Raw genomic sequence first — 18490 nt, 5'->3', positions numbered from 1 at the left:
TGAGGGAAAATAAATCAGCCATGGTAGAATGACAGAGTAGACTCAAATGGCTGAATGGCCTAATTCTGCTCCTGTGTCTTATGTTTGTAAAGTCTTATAAATGTCAAAGAACAGTTGTGAAGAGAGGGTGTCTCTTAAATGAAATGTGCCTGCTCTCTAATCTGACTGGAAGCATGTATCTTTGTGTATAATACCTTCTCAAAAGTTTTACAATCTTTAAAATTAGGTTATTTCATGATCTTTAATATTAGATTACTGTAAAATATAATATTAAAATATATTTTATAATTTCATTTCAAAGATTATGAAACAAAATTTGAGAGACATCTGTAATATCATTTGGTTTAAGAGAGTAGCTGGTATAAATTAGATTGTTCAAAGTGTAAAGTAAATTTATTATCAAAGTTTGTATATGCCACCATATGTGACCCTGAGATTAATTTTCCTTGCGGGCATTCTGAACAAAGAAATGTAATAGAATCAATGAAAGACTACACACAAACAATGACTGACAAACAACCGATATGCAAAAGAAGACGAATTGTGCAAATACAAAAAAAATAGCAAATAATAATAATAAATAAATGGCAAGTAAATATTGCTATATGAGATTGGGAACTTCCGTCCCTTTTAAAAAATATTGGAGAGTCACTTCTGTAAAATCACTTTTCTAAGACGAGGCAGAAAATGCTGCTGAGCCTCTCCTTGAATTAAACCCTTGTTGTTTGCTGCTCTATTATTTGGATATCACTTGAACCATGATTTCTGTTTATTCCTTTTACAGTGTTGCCCAACACTCCGACAATACAGCCAGGGCCACAGAGCATACCAATAATTGACCCATCATTGTACAGCGTCAAGCCTCAGGGTAAGACTTTAAGCTCTTCCAACTTTTACAACAGTTAGGTAATTGGTGCTGTGCTCAAGATGTCGTGGCCTGATGCTGTGCCAAATTATAATGAGGATCAAGTACTGGCACTGAATGCAGACTAACATAAACCATTCATTCAGAACATTTTAAAGGGGAGGCTCTGTCATTTGAACAGCAAAAGTCAACATTCTACTAGCCTAACGCTTAATCTTCTGTGAAGCTGGTTATGGATACTATATAGCTAAGCTATGAAAATCCTAAGAGGGTCAACAGTGAAAAAGAGACTTGACTACAGGAGGAGAGGTGGCATTATTAGTCAGGGAAAATGTCACAACAGTGCTGTGTCAGGACAGACTGGAGAATGCAACTAATGAGGCATTATGGGTGGAAAAGAGAAATAAGAAAGCTATGACCACATTAATGGGGCTATATGACAAACCACCCAACAATCCTAGGGATTTAGAGGAACATATTTGTAAAGAGATCACAGACTGCTGAAAGAAGCGTAAAGTTGTTATGGTAGGTGATTTTAACTTTGCATATATTGACTGGGAATCCCATACTGTAAAGGGACTAAATGGGACATAGTTTGTCAAATGTGTTCATGGAAATTTCCTTCATCAGTACGTAGGAGTCCCACTGAGGAGTGTGCAATACTGGATCTGTTATAGGGCAATGAGACAGGGCAGGTGACAGAAGTTTGTGTGGGGGAACACTTGGCATCCATTGACCATATTGCCATTGTGATGAGGTGAGAGTCTCCGTCAGTCAGAGTTGACCATGGATATTGCATCCTAGCTGACTGGATATGCAAGCCTGGGCAGTACGATATGGAGAGCAAGCTGTTGCTCCCTCTCTCCATCCATCTGATGAACCCAAAGGAACAGCAGAGATTGACACAATTTGGTACTAGCAGCGTCGCAGGAGTTGCCAGTCAGTATTGAGCTCAATGTAGGATTGCCTTAGGCACTTCAGCTCCGGATTTTTCCTTCAGGGTTTACTCCCTAAGCCTTCTTCATGAGTGGGTAAAGCCACAAGGCTGTGGAGGTTTGAGATCAGAGTTTTCATTCTCCTAGATGAGCTGCCAACCCAGACTGGTGAGCCCCATTTGCCAGGAGTGACTGGTTTTTAAGGTACCAGTAACCTGCTTTTGCCCCTTCTCCTGTCAATAGAAATGGTTCCATCGGACCTAGTAGCTAAGCCACGTGTGAGGGCCAGGAGCTGGACTTGGTTGTCAGGAGCTCTTTGAGATGCACTCCATTGGGAGTATTTAATAGGTAGTGGGAGTTTGTCTCCATTAACCATCCCCGACTATAACAGCCTTAAGGAACCATAACAATGCCATTAGTTTCTAAGTACTTATGCAAAGAGATAGGTCTGGTCCACTGGCTGAGATCCTAAATTGGAGGAAGGCCAAATTTGATGGTGTCAGAAGTGATCTGGCAAATGTGGATTGGGACAGGCTGCTTTCTGGCAAAGGTGTACTTGGAAAGCGGGAGGCCTTCAAAAATGAAATTTTGAGAGTACAAAGCTTGTATGTGCCTGTCAGAATAAAAGGTAAAGGTAACAGGTGTATGGAACCTTGGTTTTCAAGAGATATTGAGCCCTGGTTAAGAGAAAAAAGGAGGTGCATAGCAGGTATAAGCATGTAGGAACATATGAAATGCTTATGGAGTACAGAGAAATGCAAGAGGACACTTAAGAAAGAATAACAAATGAGAAAATCTGCAGATGCTGGAAAACCAAACAACACACACAAAATGCTAGAGGAATTCAACAGGCCAGGCTGCATCTATGAAAAAGAGTAGACAATGTTTTAGGCCAAGACCCTTCTTGCTAAGGGGTCTCTGCCCAAAAAATCGACTGTGCTCTTTTCCATAGATGCTGCCTGGCTTGCTAAGTTCCTCCAGCATTTTGTGTGTGTTAGTTAAGAAGGAAATCAGGAAAGCTAAAAGACGGCATGAAGTTGCTCGAGCAGAGGAAGTAAAAGAGATGTGTTAAGGGCAAAAGGATTGCTAGGGACAAAATTGGTCCTCTGAAAGATCAAAAAGGTAATCCTTGTGTGGAGCCAAAGCAGATGGGAGAGATCTTAAGAACATTCTTTGCATCTGTATTGACTCGGGAGATGGACACAGTGTCTACGGAAGTGAGGCAAAGTGGCATCAATTTCATGAACCCTGTACATATTACAGAGGAGGAGGTGTTTGCTACACTACGACAAATCAGGGTGGGTAAATCCCTGGGGCCTGAATATAGTGTTCCCTCAGACCCAATGGGAGGCAAATGCAGAAATTGCCAGGACCCTAGTGGAGATATTTAAAGCATCCTTAGCAACAGGAAAGATACCAGAGGATTGAAGGTTAGCCAATGTTTCCACTGTTTTAGAAAGGCTCTAAACAAAAACCAGGAAATCATAGGCTGGTGAGTCAGACATCATTTGCAGAGAAGTTATTGGAAGGTATTCTAAGGATCTGGCCTCATAATCTAATCTAATCTAATAAGTATTTGCATAGTCATGGACTGATTAAGAGTAGTCAACATGGCTTTCTGTGTGGTAGTTGTGACTAACCAATCTTATAGAGTTTTTCAAGGAAGTTGTGAGGAAGTGGATGAAGGCAAGGCAGTGGATGTTGTCCACATGGACTTTAGTAAGGCATTTGACAAGGTCCCATGTGGGAGACTGGTCAAGAAGGTCCAGTCCTTCGGCATTCAGGATGAGGTAGTAAATTAGATTAGACATTAGCTTTGTAGGAGAAGCCAGAGAGTGATAGTAGAGGGTTGTCTCTCTGACTGGAGGCCTGTGACTAGTGGTGTGCCGCAGGGATTGGTGCAGGGTCTATTGTTGTTTGTCATCTATACCAGTGACCTGGATGATAATGTAGTCAACTGGATCAGCAAATTTGTGGATGACACCAAAATTGGGTGTGTAGTAGACAGTGATGAAGGCTATTTTGGCTTGCAGGGGAATCTGCAGCAGCTGGAAAAATAAGCTGAAAAATGGTTGATGGAATTTAATGCAGACCAGTGCAAGGTTTTGCATTTCAATTGGACCAACCAGGGTCGATCTTACACAGTGAATGGTAAAGCACTAGGGAGTGTGGAAGAACAAAAGAATCTGGGAGTCCAGGAACCTAATTCATTGAAAGTGGCGTCATAGGTAGATAGGGTTGTAAAGAAAGTTTTTGGCACATTGGCCTTCATAAAGCAGTGTATTGAGTACAGAAGATGGGATGTTATGTTGAAGTTGTCTAAGATGTTGGTGAAGCCCAGTTTGAAGTAATATCTGCAGTTTTGGTCACTTGCTTAGAGAAACAATGTAAACAAGTTTGAAAGGGTGCAGAGAAAATTTACGAGGATGTTGCCAGGTCTGATAGACCTGAGTTACGAGGAAAGATTGAATTGGTTCAGGCTGTATTCTTCAGAATGTCAGAGATTTGATAGAGGTGAACAAAATGATGGGGGATATTGAGTGGGTAAATGCAAGCAGGCTTTTTCCACTGAGGTTCAGTAGAACTACAACCAGAGGTCATGACTTAAGGGGAGCTTGAAGGAAAACTTCATCACTCAGAGTTCTGAGAATGTGGTATGAGTTGCCAGTGCAAGTGGTGCATGCAAGGTTAATTTCAACATTTAAGAGAAGTTTGGATTGGTACGTGGATGGTAGGGGTATGGAGGGAGAGCTGTGGTCTGGGAGCAGATCAATGGAAGTAAGCAGTTTACATGGATTCAGCATGGGCTAGATGGACCAAAGGGCCTGTTTCTGTTCTGTACTTCTCTATGACTCTGACTCTATAGAATTGAAGCAATAGATAAAGTAGACAGTTAGAATTCTTTTTTCCTAGGGTAGAACTATGAAGTACTAGACGTCATCAGGATAGATGTTCTTCAAAATGGCATCGGAAATTGGCGACTTCTTACATTCAGTTCCCAAGGGAATCAACAAATGTTCCTGTTTAGGACCGCTACACTTAAAATCTACAGCACAACCATTGATACTTCAGTAAGCAATCTTGTTTTAAGATGTTTTAAAAAAAATCTGTTGATCCACAAAATCATCGGACTCTGGACTACAGATTCAGATCATGAGTGCAATTTCCCCTTTAAGAAAAAGGAAGCGCAGGGTCCAGAGACACTCTACTATCCTGCTGGCTAATGAACAGTCTTTGGAAAGTAAAATTGAAGGCCTCAAAGCAAGACTGTGGTACCAGACGGACATCAGGGACTGTGGCATACTTTGCTAACACACTCAGTGTTTTAGGAACAGCTTCTTCCCCTCTGCCAGATAATGAACCCATGAACACTGCCTCACATTTTTCGTTTGATCTCTATATTTATATATTGCACTATACTGCTGTCGCAAACTAACAAAGTTCATGGCCTTAAGACCATAACACATAGGAGCAGAATTAGGCTATTCAACCCATCGAGTCTGCTCTGCCATTCCATTATGGCTGATCCCAGATCCCACTCAATCCCATACACCTGCCTTCCCGCTGTATCCTTTGATGCCCTGACCAATCAGAAAACTATCAACTTCCACTTTAAATACACAGTGCCCACGGATTTGCCCTCCGCTACAATCTGTGGCAGATCATTCCACAGAATGCCCACCCTCTGGTTTAAAAAATCCTCCTTATCTCTGTTCTAAAAGGTCGCCCCTCAATATTTAGGCTGGGCCCTCTAGTTCTGGATACCCCCACCACAGGAATCATCCTCTCCACATTCACTTTATCTAGTCCTTTCAACATTCAGTAAGTTTCAATGAGATCCCCCCTCCCCGACCCTGCATTCTTCGAAGTTCCAGTGTGTACAGGCTTAAAGCTGAGAAACACTCCTGATATGTTAACCCCTTCACTCCTAGAATCATCCTCGTGAACTTCCTCTGGACTCTCCAATTGCAACACTTCCTTTCTGAGACTTGTGGCCCAAAACTGTTCAAAGTACCCCAAGTGCGCCCTGACTAGTGTCTTATAAAGCCTCAACATTATCTCTGCTTTTATATTCTACTCCCCTTGAAAGAAATTCCAATTTTGCATTTGCCTTCTTAACCACAGACTTGACCTATAAATTAATCTTCTGGGAGTGTTGCACAAGGGCCTCCTGAGTCCCTGTGCACAACTGATGTTTGAATTTTCTCTCCATTTAGATAATAGTCTGCCTGCACTATTATTCTTTTTACCAAAATGCATTGTCAAACATTTCCCAACACTGTCTTTCATCAGCCACTTTTTTGCCCAATATTCCAATTTGTCTAAGTCCTGCTGTAATCACATTGTTTCCTCAGCACCACCATCTGTCTTCATATCATCCGCAAACTTTGCGACAAAGCCATCAATTCCATTATCTAAAAGTCGATAGATTCTGGCATGGTTCCGGAGGACTGGAAGATTGCAAATGTCATTCTGCTATTTAAGAAGGGGGCAAGGAAGCAAAAAGGAAATTATAGACTTGTTAGCTTGACGTCGGTGGTTGGGAAGTTGTTGGAGTCGATTGTCAAGGATGAGGTTACAGAGTACCTGGAGGCATATGACAAGATAGGCAGAACTCAGCATGGATTCCTTAAAGGAAAATCCTGCCTGACAAACCTATTACAATTTTTTGAGGAAATTACCAGTAGGCTAGACAAGGGAGATGCAGTGGATGTTGTATATTTGGATTTTCAGAAGGCCTTTGACAAGGTGCCACACATGAGGCTACTTAACAAGATAAGAGCCCATGGAATTACGGGAAAGTTACATATGTGGATAGAGCGTTGGCTGATTGGCAGGAAACAGAGAGTGGGAATAAAGGGATCCTATTCTGGTTGGCTGCTGGTTACCAGTGGTGTTCCACAGGGATCAGTGTTGGGGCCGCTTCTTTTTACATTGTACATCAACGATTTAGATTATGGAATAGATGGCTTTGTGGCTAAGTTTGCTGACGATACAAAGATAGGTGGAGGGGCCGGTAGTGCTGAGGAAACGGAGAATCTGCAGAGAGACTTGGATAGATTGGAAGAATGGGCAGAGAAGTGGCAAATGAAGTACAATGTTGGAAAGTGTATGGTTATGCACTTTGGCAGAAAAAAATAAACGGGCAGACTATTATTTAAATGGGGAAAGAATTCAAAGTTCTGAGATGCAACGGGACTTGGGAATCCTCGTACAGGATACCCTTAAAGTTAACCTCCAGGTTGAGTCAGCAGTGAAGAAGGCGAATGCAATGTTGGCATTCATTTCTAGAGGAATAGAATATAGGAGCAGGGATGTGACCTTGAGGCTCTATAAGGCGCTGGTGAGACCTCACTTGGAGTACTGTGGGCAGTTTTGGTCTCCTTATTTAAGAAAGGATGTGCTGACGTTGGAGAGGGTACAGAGAAGATTCACTAGAATGATTCCGGGAATGAGAGGGTTAACATATGAGGAACGTTTGTCTGCTCTTGGACTGTATTCCTTGGAGTTTAGAAGAACGAGGGGAGACCTCATAGAAACATTTCGAATGTTGAAAGGCATGGACAGAGTGGATGTGGCAAAGTTGTTTCCCATGATGGGGGAGTCTAGTACGAGAGGGCATGACTTCAGGATTGAAGGGCGCCCTTTCAGAACAGAAATGCGAAGAAATTTTTTTAGTCAGAGGGTGGTGAATCTATGGAATTTGTTGCCACGGGCAGCAGTGGAGGCCAAGTCATTGGGTGGGTGTATTTAAAGCAGAGACTGATAGGTATCTGAGTAGCCAGGGCATCAAAGGTTATGGTGAGAAGGCAGGGGAGTGGGACTGAATAGGATAAAATGGATCAGCTCATGATAAAATGGCGGAGCAGACTCGATGGGCCGAATGGCCTACTTCTGCTCCTTTGTCTTATGGTCTTATCGTCTAAATCATTGACAAACAATGTGAAAAGTAGCGGTCCCTATACTGACCCCTGAGGAACACTACTAGTCGCCGGCAGCCAATGGAAAAGGCCCCCTTTATTCCCACTCGCTGCTTTCTGCCTGTCAGCCATTCCCCAGGCAAGATTTCTCTTTGCAGAAACCAGGCTGACTTCAGCTTATTTTATCATTAGTCTCCAAGTACCCTGAAACTTCATCCGTAATAATGGACTCCAAAACTTTTCCCAACCTCTGAGGTTAGGCTAACTGGCCTATAATTTCCTCTCTTTTGCCTTCCTCCCTTTTTAAAAAGTGGAGTGACATTTGCAGTTTTCCAGACCCCCATGACCATGCCGGAATCAAGTGATTCTTGAAAGATCATGACCAATGCATCACCATGTAGTCCATCTGGTCCAGGTGACTTATCCACCTTAGACCATTGAGCTCGCCTATCACTTTTTCCTTTGTAATAGCAATGGCACTCAGTCCTGCTCCCTGACACTCACGGACCTCCGGCACACTGCTACGGTCTTCCACAGTGAAGGCAGATGCAAAGTACTCATTAAGTTCATCTGCCATTTCTTTGTACCCCATTACTACCTCAGCAGCATCATTTTCCAATGGTCCAATATCAACTCTCACCTCCCTTTTACTCTTTATATAACTGAAAAAAAATTATTATCCTACTTTATATTATTGGCTAGTTTTCCCTCAATTTTCAAATTTTCCCTTCTTATAGCCTTTCTTAGTTGCCTTTTGTTGGATTTTAAAAGCTTCCCAATCATCATGCTGAGCTCGTTGACTTACAATGGAATCAATGAAAAACTGTACTCAAAGTCTGGCAAACAACCAATGTGCAGAAGAAGACAAACTGAGTAAATATAAAAATAAATAAATAATATTGAGAACATGTTGTAGAGTGCTTGAAGTGAGTTTGTAGGTTGTGGAATCAGTTCAGTGTTGAATGAGTGAAGTTATCCACACTGGTTTAGGAGCCTGTTGCTTGTAGGGTGATAACTGTTCCTGAACCTGATGGTGTGGGACCTCAGGCTCCTGCTGCTCCTTCCCAATGGCAGCAACGAGAAGAGAGCATTCTCTTCTCATCTTTTTTTTTCCAGAGGTACAGCACAGTAACAGGCTCTTCCCGCCCGGTGAACCCAGACTGCCCAATTACACCCATGTAACCAATTAACCTACTAACTTGTACGTCTTTGGAATGTGGGAGGAAACCCGCAAAGGTCATGCAATGAACGAACAAGCTATTTCTAGAGAGTAGAGGGGAATGAATGCAGGTTGCTGGCTCTGTAATAGTGTTATTCTGACAGCTACACTACCATGCCCCTTGTTGGGTAGATGTCAGTGATGTAGTTGTATTAGAGTAGCTTAAGGCATAAGTAATTCTGAAGTGCAGGTCTACTGTACTCCAGCTGCGATGTTTCCTGCTCCAGCAGTCTTTAATGTACAGGTTTCCCCCGCCATCTGAAGGTAGAGCATTCCTATGAAATGGTTCGTAAGCCGGAATGTCGTAAAGTGAAGAAGCAATTACCATTTATCTATATGGGAAAAATTTTGTGAGCGTTCGCAGATCCAAAAAATTACCTACCAAATCATGCCAAATAACACTCAAAACCTAAAACAGTAACATATAGTAAAAGCGGGAATGATATGATAAATACACAGCCTATATAAAGTAGAAATACTCTTCTACAATCATTGCCGCACTGTTCTCCGTAGCGAAAATCTCACGCTAACGCTCTCGGCAGAAACACTCTCTCCAGTAACCTTTAAGCTATGAAGCTGCCAAATCATACCAAATAACGCATAAAAATACACAACCTATATAAAGTAGAAATAATGCATGTACAGTGTAGCATCACTTACTGGAATAGGGAAGACAGTGCCGAGCACACTGATGATGGTGTGTTAGGCTGAGTCATTGGAGGTTGGGGTGGTGCAGTGGTCCCCAACCACCAGGCAGCGAACCGATACCGATCCGCGGAGAATACAGCGGTAGCTGGGACGCACCCAACACATCTTTAAGAAAAAAGTCAAAATAAGCAAGCTAATTAATTGGGTGCTGCCCGGCACGTAAATGTCAGCCCAGATCAGAGGGGACGCAATTGGCAATCACCTCTGATCTGGGCGGACAATTACGTGCCGGGCGGCACCTAATTAATTGGCTTGTTTATTTCGGTTTTTTTCTTAAAAATGTGTTCTGTGCACCCCGGCTACCGCTGCATTCTCCGCGGCAGTGTATCGGTCGGCGGCCAGGGGGTTGGAGTTGTGGGACACTGAGGTGTCATCTCATCGTCGTCTGTTTCCATCAGGGCAGGCAGGTCATCTTCTTCTATGTCTGCCTGCCTCGATGTCGAAGGTCGAAGGTCGAGGTTCATCGTCTGCTGTGGCTGATGTGGAAGGCTTGAAAAACAACAGTATGCTTGACTACTTAGCCTCGCGCATTTTTCTATCATCTCACGCAGTTGCTTCACGTTCCGTTCCTGAACGTCTTCACTTTTAAGTCTGTTCGCTACTGCATTCAGTTTCGATTGTTATCCTTTCCTCTTCCAATTGCATCAGCTCTTCATCTATCAGTTCTTGGTCATGAGATGTCAAACCTCTTCAACATCATCTTCGTCAACTTCCACAAGCCAAACTCACTTTGTCCTTACTTCGTTCACCACGATCGAAACGCTTAATTTTGTCTAGTTTTACGCTAAGTGTAACACCCTTACGAGCTCTTTTAGGCTTTTCAGATACCTTGGAACTCATCTTGCAAACGGATGCTCAAAATAAATCGACATAAAGCACAGATACTCACGGGCACGTGTTTAAGCAATGCCGGCTAGAATGCAGTTCCGGAGGAGGAGCTTGGCTGCTCAGGGCGCGCGCTACCTTTTATCGCGCTCTGGGTTTTTTGCGTAACGGTGAAAACACCTTCTTCTGTTAGCGAAAACAGGTAACTAATGTAGGTCTTTCGTAACAGCGAGGTTTCGTAAAGCGAATGTTCGAAAAGTGGGGGACACCTCAGCTCTATCTCGATATTGAGTGGAGTGAATGGAACTGGGTTGAGATTGGCTTTTTTTCAACGGGTTCTCTGGTGGAAGCCAGGGTGAATCATCTTTTCTGCACGTGATTGTGAAATCTTGAGTCGTTTGTACTTCTGTGCAAGGCACTGCCACCGTTGAGGCTGAGTCCATTCTTGTTGGAGCCTCTCCTTCCAACTGTTACCTGTTTAATTGACCACCGTTCAGGACTCAGAGCCAGAGTATTACTGCACAGTACTTGTGCTGGATCTGCAAAGCTCTGATCTGGTCCATTGGCTTTGACATTGTTTCCGTTTTGCTCTACACCCCTCATTGAACTAGGTTGCTAGTTACTGTATAGTAGAGTGCTGAGCCATGAAGTTACAGGATATGTCCACTTCTCAATCCTACCAACTGGAAGAAGGTACAGGAGCCTGAAGACAGACAGACAGACAGACACAGACACACACACACACACACACACACACACACACACACACACACAAACATACATATTTAAAGTTTTAGAAAGAGCTTCTAACCCTCCATCATATGTAAACAGTCCATGAATCCATGGACACTAATATATTATTCATGAACCCAAGGACACTATATCACTGTTTGCTCTTTTTAAATATTTCTTATTGAAGCCTATAGTATGTTTTATGTACTGTGCTGTATGGTTGCTGCAAATCAACACTTAACAATATATGTCAGTGATAATAAACCTGATTCTGTTAAATTTTGGTAAGCAAACTTTGTTTGAAGCTTGCAAACGAGGTTGCTTGCCAAATTTGAACAGAACGTACCAATATGATTTCATCTGCGTTTGTTCTTGGGCTACACATACAAACACTGGAGGAACTCAGCACATCAGACAGCATCTATAGAAAGGAATAAACAGTTGGCTTTTTGGGGTAAGAACCTTCATCTTAACCTGCTGACTGGTGCGTGTGTTGCTTTAGATTTCCATTATCTGCAGAATCTCTTGCGTTTTTGAACCTGTGCACTTGGTAGATACAAATTTTTTAAGACATTTCACTCTCTTTGACTATCGGGAGGTTTGAATTTGGCCTGAACACATGTCTGCGGGAGTGGAGGCATCCAAGATGAATTGGTTCTTGTCTGCTTTGGGACAGATCCAGGAGGCTCCCACTCCAGAAGGCAAACCAGTGGGCAGTGCTGCATTGAAGTGGCATGGAGAAACTAAGTAATGGGAATGTCACAACCAAGGCATCTCAGCACTTTGCAGTGAAATTGAAGCCAACATTATTGCATCTAACGGTGCACTTGAAGTGACAGGTGTTCAGAACAACACATAACTTCCTTATTACTGGCAGATTTCTGTAATTTATTAAAAGGACTCAATAGAGGGACAACAGCCACATGATAAACTGTCGAATCTAAGACAAACATCCCATAGAATTCCCTTTGGATTCCACTGAATTTAATCCATCAGTAGAGTCATAGAACGCCTCAGCACAGAAACAGGCCCTTTCACCCATGTAGTCCATGCTGAACTATTGTTCCGCCCAGATCCACCCACCTGCGCCTGGACCATAGCCCTTCATGCCTTCCCCATCCATGTGCTTATCTAAACTGCTCTTAAGTGTTGAAATTGAATCCACATCCTCCACTTAGGCTGGCAGCTCATTCCACACTCTCACCTTCCTTCAACAGCGAAGAATTGAAAAACTTACTTGGAACAGTATCACAGGTACATAGCCCCAGATAAGCAAACACTGCAAACACAAGAAAATTATGTGTTAGACATAAATTCTACATACATATCCATAACACTATAAGATATAGGAGCAGAATCAAGCCATTTGGCCCATCAAGTCTGCTCCATCATTTCATCATGGCTGATCCATTTTCCCTCTCAGCCCTAATCTCCTGTCTTCTTGTCTTCTCTCCTCCCCCCCACCCCCATATCCTTCCGTGCACTGACTAATCGAGAATCTATCAACTTCTACCTTGAAGGTACATAAAGACTTAGCCTCCACAGCTGCCTCTGGAATGAATTCCACAGATTCACTACTTTCTGGCTAAAGAAATTCCTCCTCATCTTCGTTCTAAAAAGGACACCCCTCTATTCTGAGGCTGTTTAGACTCCCCCCACCATAGGAAACATCCTCTCCACATCCGGTTTATCGAGGCCTGCCAACATACAATAAGTTTTAATAAGATTCCCTCCTCACTCTTGCAGCACCAGGCATCGGAGTTCAGTGTTCAACTGGCAGAAACGATGAAGAACGATGTACTGTCTGATAGGGTGAATGGTGAGATCCAAGGAAGTTTATCCCTGTTCTATCTTGGGTGAAGCGAGTGAGAATGGAAGCGAACAAAATGGAGATGATGCACGTGGCGATCCGTAAGCCATAGTAGAGGGGCAGCCATGTTTCCTGAGAAAAGATGGAAGGGAGAGGCCTCAGAATAGTGGGGTGTCCTTTTTAGAAAGGAGATGAGGGGGAATTTCTTTAGCCAGAGAGTAGTGAATCTGTGGAATTCATTCTATGAATATAGCCCATTCTATGGGCTATGTTCCAGGTGCAGGCCGATAGGACGAGGCAGAATAGCCCAGCATGGACTAGGTGGACCAAAGGTCCTGTTTCTGTGCTTGTAGCACCTTATGACTTTGTAAATTTCCAAACCAAAGTAGTTTTTTGGCCTTTTCATGTATATTGTTTCTGTACAATGTAATTAATGCTTGTTGGCATAAGCAACCTTATAAACACATCAGCAAATCTTGATTATTCAGCACTGCTTCTGATCTCGTGATAGTCAACGGATTGCCCGTACTTATAACTTTTGTTCCCTTCCAAAGAAAATGCACACATGACAGTCTGCTTTGTATTTCAAAATTCTTCCTCCTCAAAGAAGGCATTAGCAAGAGCTTGTTTCATAAATAATCACTCATCCCCAATGAAATCTACTTGAAAATTAAACCAAGAGCTGTTCGTGTCAGATTTTAGGCCTGCATACATTCTTGGGCCGATGAAGTTCTTCACTTTTTGGTGGCTTCTAAATAATTTGTATTTTAGTTAAGTTTTGAGTCTTTTGATCAACACCTCCACCCATTAACCCACCCCACCACCATGACATACATATCACCTAGTATCACTTTATGTAAATACAATCAGTTTATATGCACTGAGTGGCCACTTGATTACTTCCTGTTCCTAATAAAGTGGACACTGAGTGTATATTCATGGTCTTCTGCTGTTGTAGCCCATCCACTTCAAAGTTCAATGTACTGTACATTCAGAAATGTACTTCAGCAGTCCACTGTTGTAACGCACGGTTATGTGAGTTGCTGTCGCCTTGAACCAGTCTGGCCATTCTCCTCTGACCTTTCTCGTTAGCAAGGCGTTTTTGACCACATAACTGCCACTCACTGGAAGTTTTTTTTTGTTTTTGCATCATTTTCTGTAAACTCTGGAAACTGTTGTGCATGAAAATCCCAGGAGAACAGCAGTTTCTGAGCTACTGAAACCACCCTGTCTGGCACCAACAGTCACTTCATGGTCAAAGTCACTGAGATCACATTTCTTCCCTATTCGGATATTTAGCCTGAAGAACAACTGAACCTCTTGACCATGTCTGCATGCTTTTATGCATTTAAGTATTGTCACATGATTGGCTGATTAGATATTTGCATTAACAAGCAGGAGTACAGGTGTACCTAATAGAGTGGCTGCTGAGTGTAGATTTAAGGTCAAACCCTGCTGAGTTCCTGCAGTGTTTGGTGTGTTGCTCTAGAAACAAAAAGTGACCATTATGATAAGTTGATGGAGAAGATCCTGAGAGGGAGGATTTATGAACATTTGGAGAGGCATAATATGTATGATTAGGAATAGTCAGCATGGTTTTATCAAACGCAGGTCATGCCTTACGAGCCGAATTGAATTTTTTAAGGATGTAACTAAACACATTGATGATGGTAGAGTAGTAGATGTAGTGCATATGGATTTCAGCAAGGCATTTGATAAGGTACCCCATGCAAGACTTATTGAGAAAGTAAGGAGCCATGGGATCCAAGGGGACATTGCTTTGTGGATCCAGAACTGGCTTGCCCACAGAAGGCAAAGAGTGGTTGTAGATGGGTCATATTCTGCATGGAGGTCAGTCACCAGTGGTCTGCCTCAAGGATTTGTTCTGGGACCCCTACTCTTCGTGATTTTTATAAATGAACTGGATGAAGAAGTGGAGGGATGGGTTAGTAAATTTGCTGATGACACAAAGGTTGGAGGTGTTGTAGATAGTGTGGAGGGCTGTCAGATGTTACAGTGGGACATTGATAGGATGCAAAACTGGGCTCAGAAGTGGCAGATGGAGTTCAACCCAGATAAGTGTGAGGTGGTTCATTTTGGTAGGTCAAATATGATGACAGAATATAACATTAATGGTCAGACTCTTGGCAGTGTGGAGGATCACAGGGCTGTTAGGGTCCAAGTCCGTAGGACACTCAAGGCTGCTGCACAGGTTGACTCTGTGGTTAAGAAAGCATACGGTGCTTTGGCTTTCATCAATCGTGGGATTGAGTTTAGGAGCCGAGAGGTAATGTTGCAGCTATATAGGACCCTGGTCAGATCCCACTTGGAGTACTGTGCTCAGTTCTGGTCGCCTCACTACAGGAGTGATGTGGCAACCGTAGAAAGGGTGCAGAAGAGATTTACAAGGATGTTGCCTGGATTGGGGAGCATGCCTTATGAGAATAGGTTGAGTGAACTCGGCCTTTTTTCCTTGGAGCGATGGAAGATGAGAGGTGACCTGATAGAGCTGTGTAAGATGATGAGAGGCATTGATCATGTGGATAGTCAGAAGCTTTTTCCCAGGGCTGAAATGGCTAGCATGAGAGGGCACAATTTTAAGGTGTTTGCAAGTAGGTACAGAGGGGATATCAGGGGTAAGTTTTTTACGCAGAGTGGTGAGTGTGTGTAATGGGCTGCCGGCGACCATGGTGGAGATGGATGCGATAGGTACTTTTAGGAGACTCTTGGACAGGTACATGGAGCTTAGAAAAATAGAAAGCAATGGGTAACCCTAGGTAATTTCGCAGGTAAGGACATGTTGGGCACAGCTTTGTTGGGCAAAGGGCCTATATTGTGCTGTAGGTTTTCTATGTTTCTACTATTTTAGGCGTTACCTGAGGTACCTGATTTAAAAGATCTCACTGAGATGTTGAAAGAAATTGAGAGCTTTCGTTCAAGTGCTTTACACCATATTGTGAGATCTTTTATATCGACCCCAGTGCACACACAGATCTTAATATCTTGATACCTTATATAAAGACTTACTATTTTGCCAATGCGACATATTCAGGCAAGCTGATTACTGATACCGAACTCAACAAGTCAGGCAACATCTATGGTGGGGAATAAACAGTCAGTGTTGTGGGCCGAGGCCCTTTATCAGGACTGGAAAGCAATTGGACAGAAGCCAGAATAAGAAGATGTGGCGAGCAGGAAGAGTACATGCTGACAGGTGATAGGTGAGACCAGTTGAGGGGAAAAGTGTGCAGTTGGGTGAAGGAGGGATGAAGTAAAACCTTGGAGGGGATAGGTAGGAAGTGACCCAGAGGTTGGCAAAGTCCAAACAGAAAAGCCAAAGATCGAAGTACGAAGTGTGGTTCCCTTCTCTTCTCCTTATCTTCTCCTCGCCTGTTCATCACCTCTCTCTGGTCCCCCTCCACTCTCCTCTCCTATCAGATTCCTTCTTCAGCCCTTTCCCTTTACCACCTATCACCTCCCAGCTTCCCACTTTATCCCTCCTCCCCCGCCCACCTACCTTCCCTCTCATTTGGTCTCACCTATCCCTTGCCAGTTTGTACTCCTTTTCCGAGGCCCACTTCCTTATTCTAGCTTCTGCCCCCTTTCTTTCCATTTCTGATTAAGGTTCTTGGTCCAAATCGTCAACTGTTTATTCCTCTTCATAGATGCTGACGGACCTGCTGAGCATTCAGAGTGAGTGAGTGAGTGTGTGTGTGTGTGTGTGTGTGTGTGTGTGTGTGTGTGTGGCGGGGGGGAGGGGGTTGCTCTGGATTTCCAGTATCTGCAGGATCTTTTGTGTTTGTGATTAATGATAATTTGTGCACAGCATGTTTGAATAAATAGCAGCGCCAAAATGACCAATTTATCTGCTTCTTTGCAGTTTTGATTAAGATACAATGATAACTTTTCTAATAGAAGCTGGGACATATTTTTGAACCTCCTACATGCAGCTCAGTGCACTCAATACACTTTTTCTGCTGTGCTGCTGATTTCCATATTGACACTACAATGGATGTATTAAAACAGGCTTTTCACTTGTTGCTGACAACATTTAAAATTCACTCCTCTGGCCAGCCAGAGCCATGGGTTGGAATTATTTCCGTAGCTGACACTCCCAAGTCAGAAAGGATAGCAGCAAAGAGCATTTGAAGGTATGTTTTGTATCAGAAACACCTTCAAGATTATTTATTGTCATTAAGACATAAGATATAGGTGGAAATATGCCATTTAGCCCATTGAGTCTGCTCCACCATTCCTTTGTTTATTATCCCCCTCAATCCCATTCTTGAGCCTTCTCAGTGTTACCTTTGAAGTACCTGTCAACCTCTGCTTTAAACATATTCAATGATTTGGCCTCTACTGCCGTCTGTGGCAGTGAATTCCACAAATTCACCACTCCCTGGGTAAAGAATTCCTCCTCCTCTCTGTTCTAAAAGGACCTCCTTATATTCTGAGGCTGCCCCCTCTGGTCTGAGATTCACCCTGGACTATTATTCTTCGGTACACCAGTGTGAAGGAGAACAAAATGATTCCAGGCAGCGTTAAAAAAGCACACCCAGTAAGCATAACAAACACAATAAAAAAAACCAACGGAAACACAATAAAAAAAAATCAAAGCAATGCTATAAAACACAATGTACACATAACTGTTATATACACCCCAGTGGCCACTTTATTAGGTACATCTGTACTCCTGCTAGTTAATGCAAATATCTAATCAGTGAATAATGTGGCAGCAACTCAGTGCATAAAAGCATGCGGAGACGGTCAAGAGGTTCCAATGTTGTTCAAACCAAACATTAGAATGGGGAAGAAATGGGATCTACGTGACTTTGTCCGTGGAATGATTGTTGGTGCCAGACAGGGTGGTCAGACTATCTCAGAAACTGTTGATCTTCTGGGATTTTCACACACAACTATCTCCAGTGTTTACAGGGAATGGTACAAAAGACAAAACCATCTAGTGAGTGGCAGTTCTGCAAGTGAAAATGCCATGCTAATAAGAAGAGTTAAAGGAGAATGGCCCGACTGGTTCAAGCTGACAGGAAAGCGACAGTAACTCAAGTAACCATATGTTCCAATAGTGGTGTGCAGAAGAGCACCTCTGGATGCACAACACATCAAACCGTGAAGTGGATGAGCTACAGCAGCAGAAGACCATGAAAATACACTTGGTGGCCGCTTTATTAGGTAGAAGGAGTCCCTAATAAAGTGACCACTGAGTGTATGTCCTCTAGTTTTAGACTGCCCTACCCTGGGCACATGGCCAAGTGGTTAAGGCATTGGACTAGCTACCTGAAGGTCGTGAGTTCGAGCCCCAGCCGAGGGAACGTGTTGTGTCCTTGAGCAAGGCACTTAATCACACATTGCTCTGCGACGACACTGGTGCCAAGCTGTATGGGTCCTAATGCCCTTCCCTTGGACAACATTGGTGTTGTGGAGAGGGGAGAATGGCAGCATGGGCAACTGCTGGTC

At 43.1% G+C, this 18490-nt stretch overlaps 1 protein-coding gene across 2 annotated transcripts in view; it reads left to right on the top strand.

Moving 5' to 3' along the window:
- vta1 (vesicle (multivesicular body) trafficking 1) overlaps positions 1 to 18490 on the top strand; it is a 348619-nt gene that overhangs the window by 274921 nt on the left and 55208 nt on the right. For both annotated transcript variants that reach the window (XM_063055463.1, XM_063055462.1), the window contains one exon: positions 785 to 868. In XM_063055463.1, coding sequence (XP_062911533.1) covers positions 785 to 868 — 84 coding nt within the window. The remainder of the gene's footprint in view (positions 1 to 784; positions 869 to 18490) is intronic.

Source organism: Mobula hypostoma, chromosome 8, assembly GCF_963921235.1.
Source record: "Mobula hypostoma chromosome 8, sMobHyp1.1, whole genome shotgun sequence".
NCBI lineage: Eukaryota > Metazoa > Chordata > Chondrichthyes > Myliobatiformes > Myliobatidae > Mobula > Mobula hypostoma.
The sequence above is the reverse complement of the archived record's forward strand: the minus strand, read 5'-3'. Positions and strand labels throughout refer to the sequence as shown.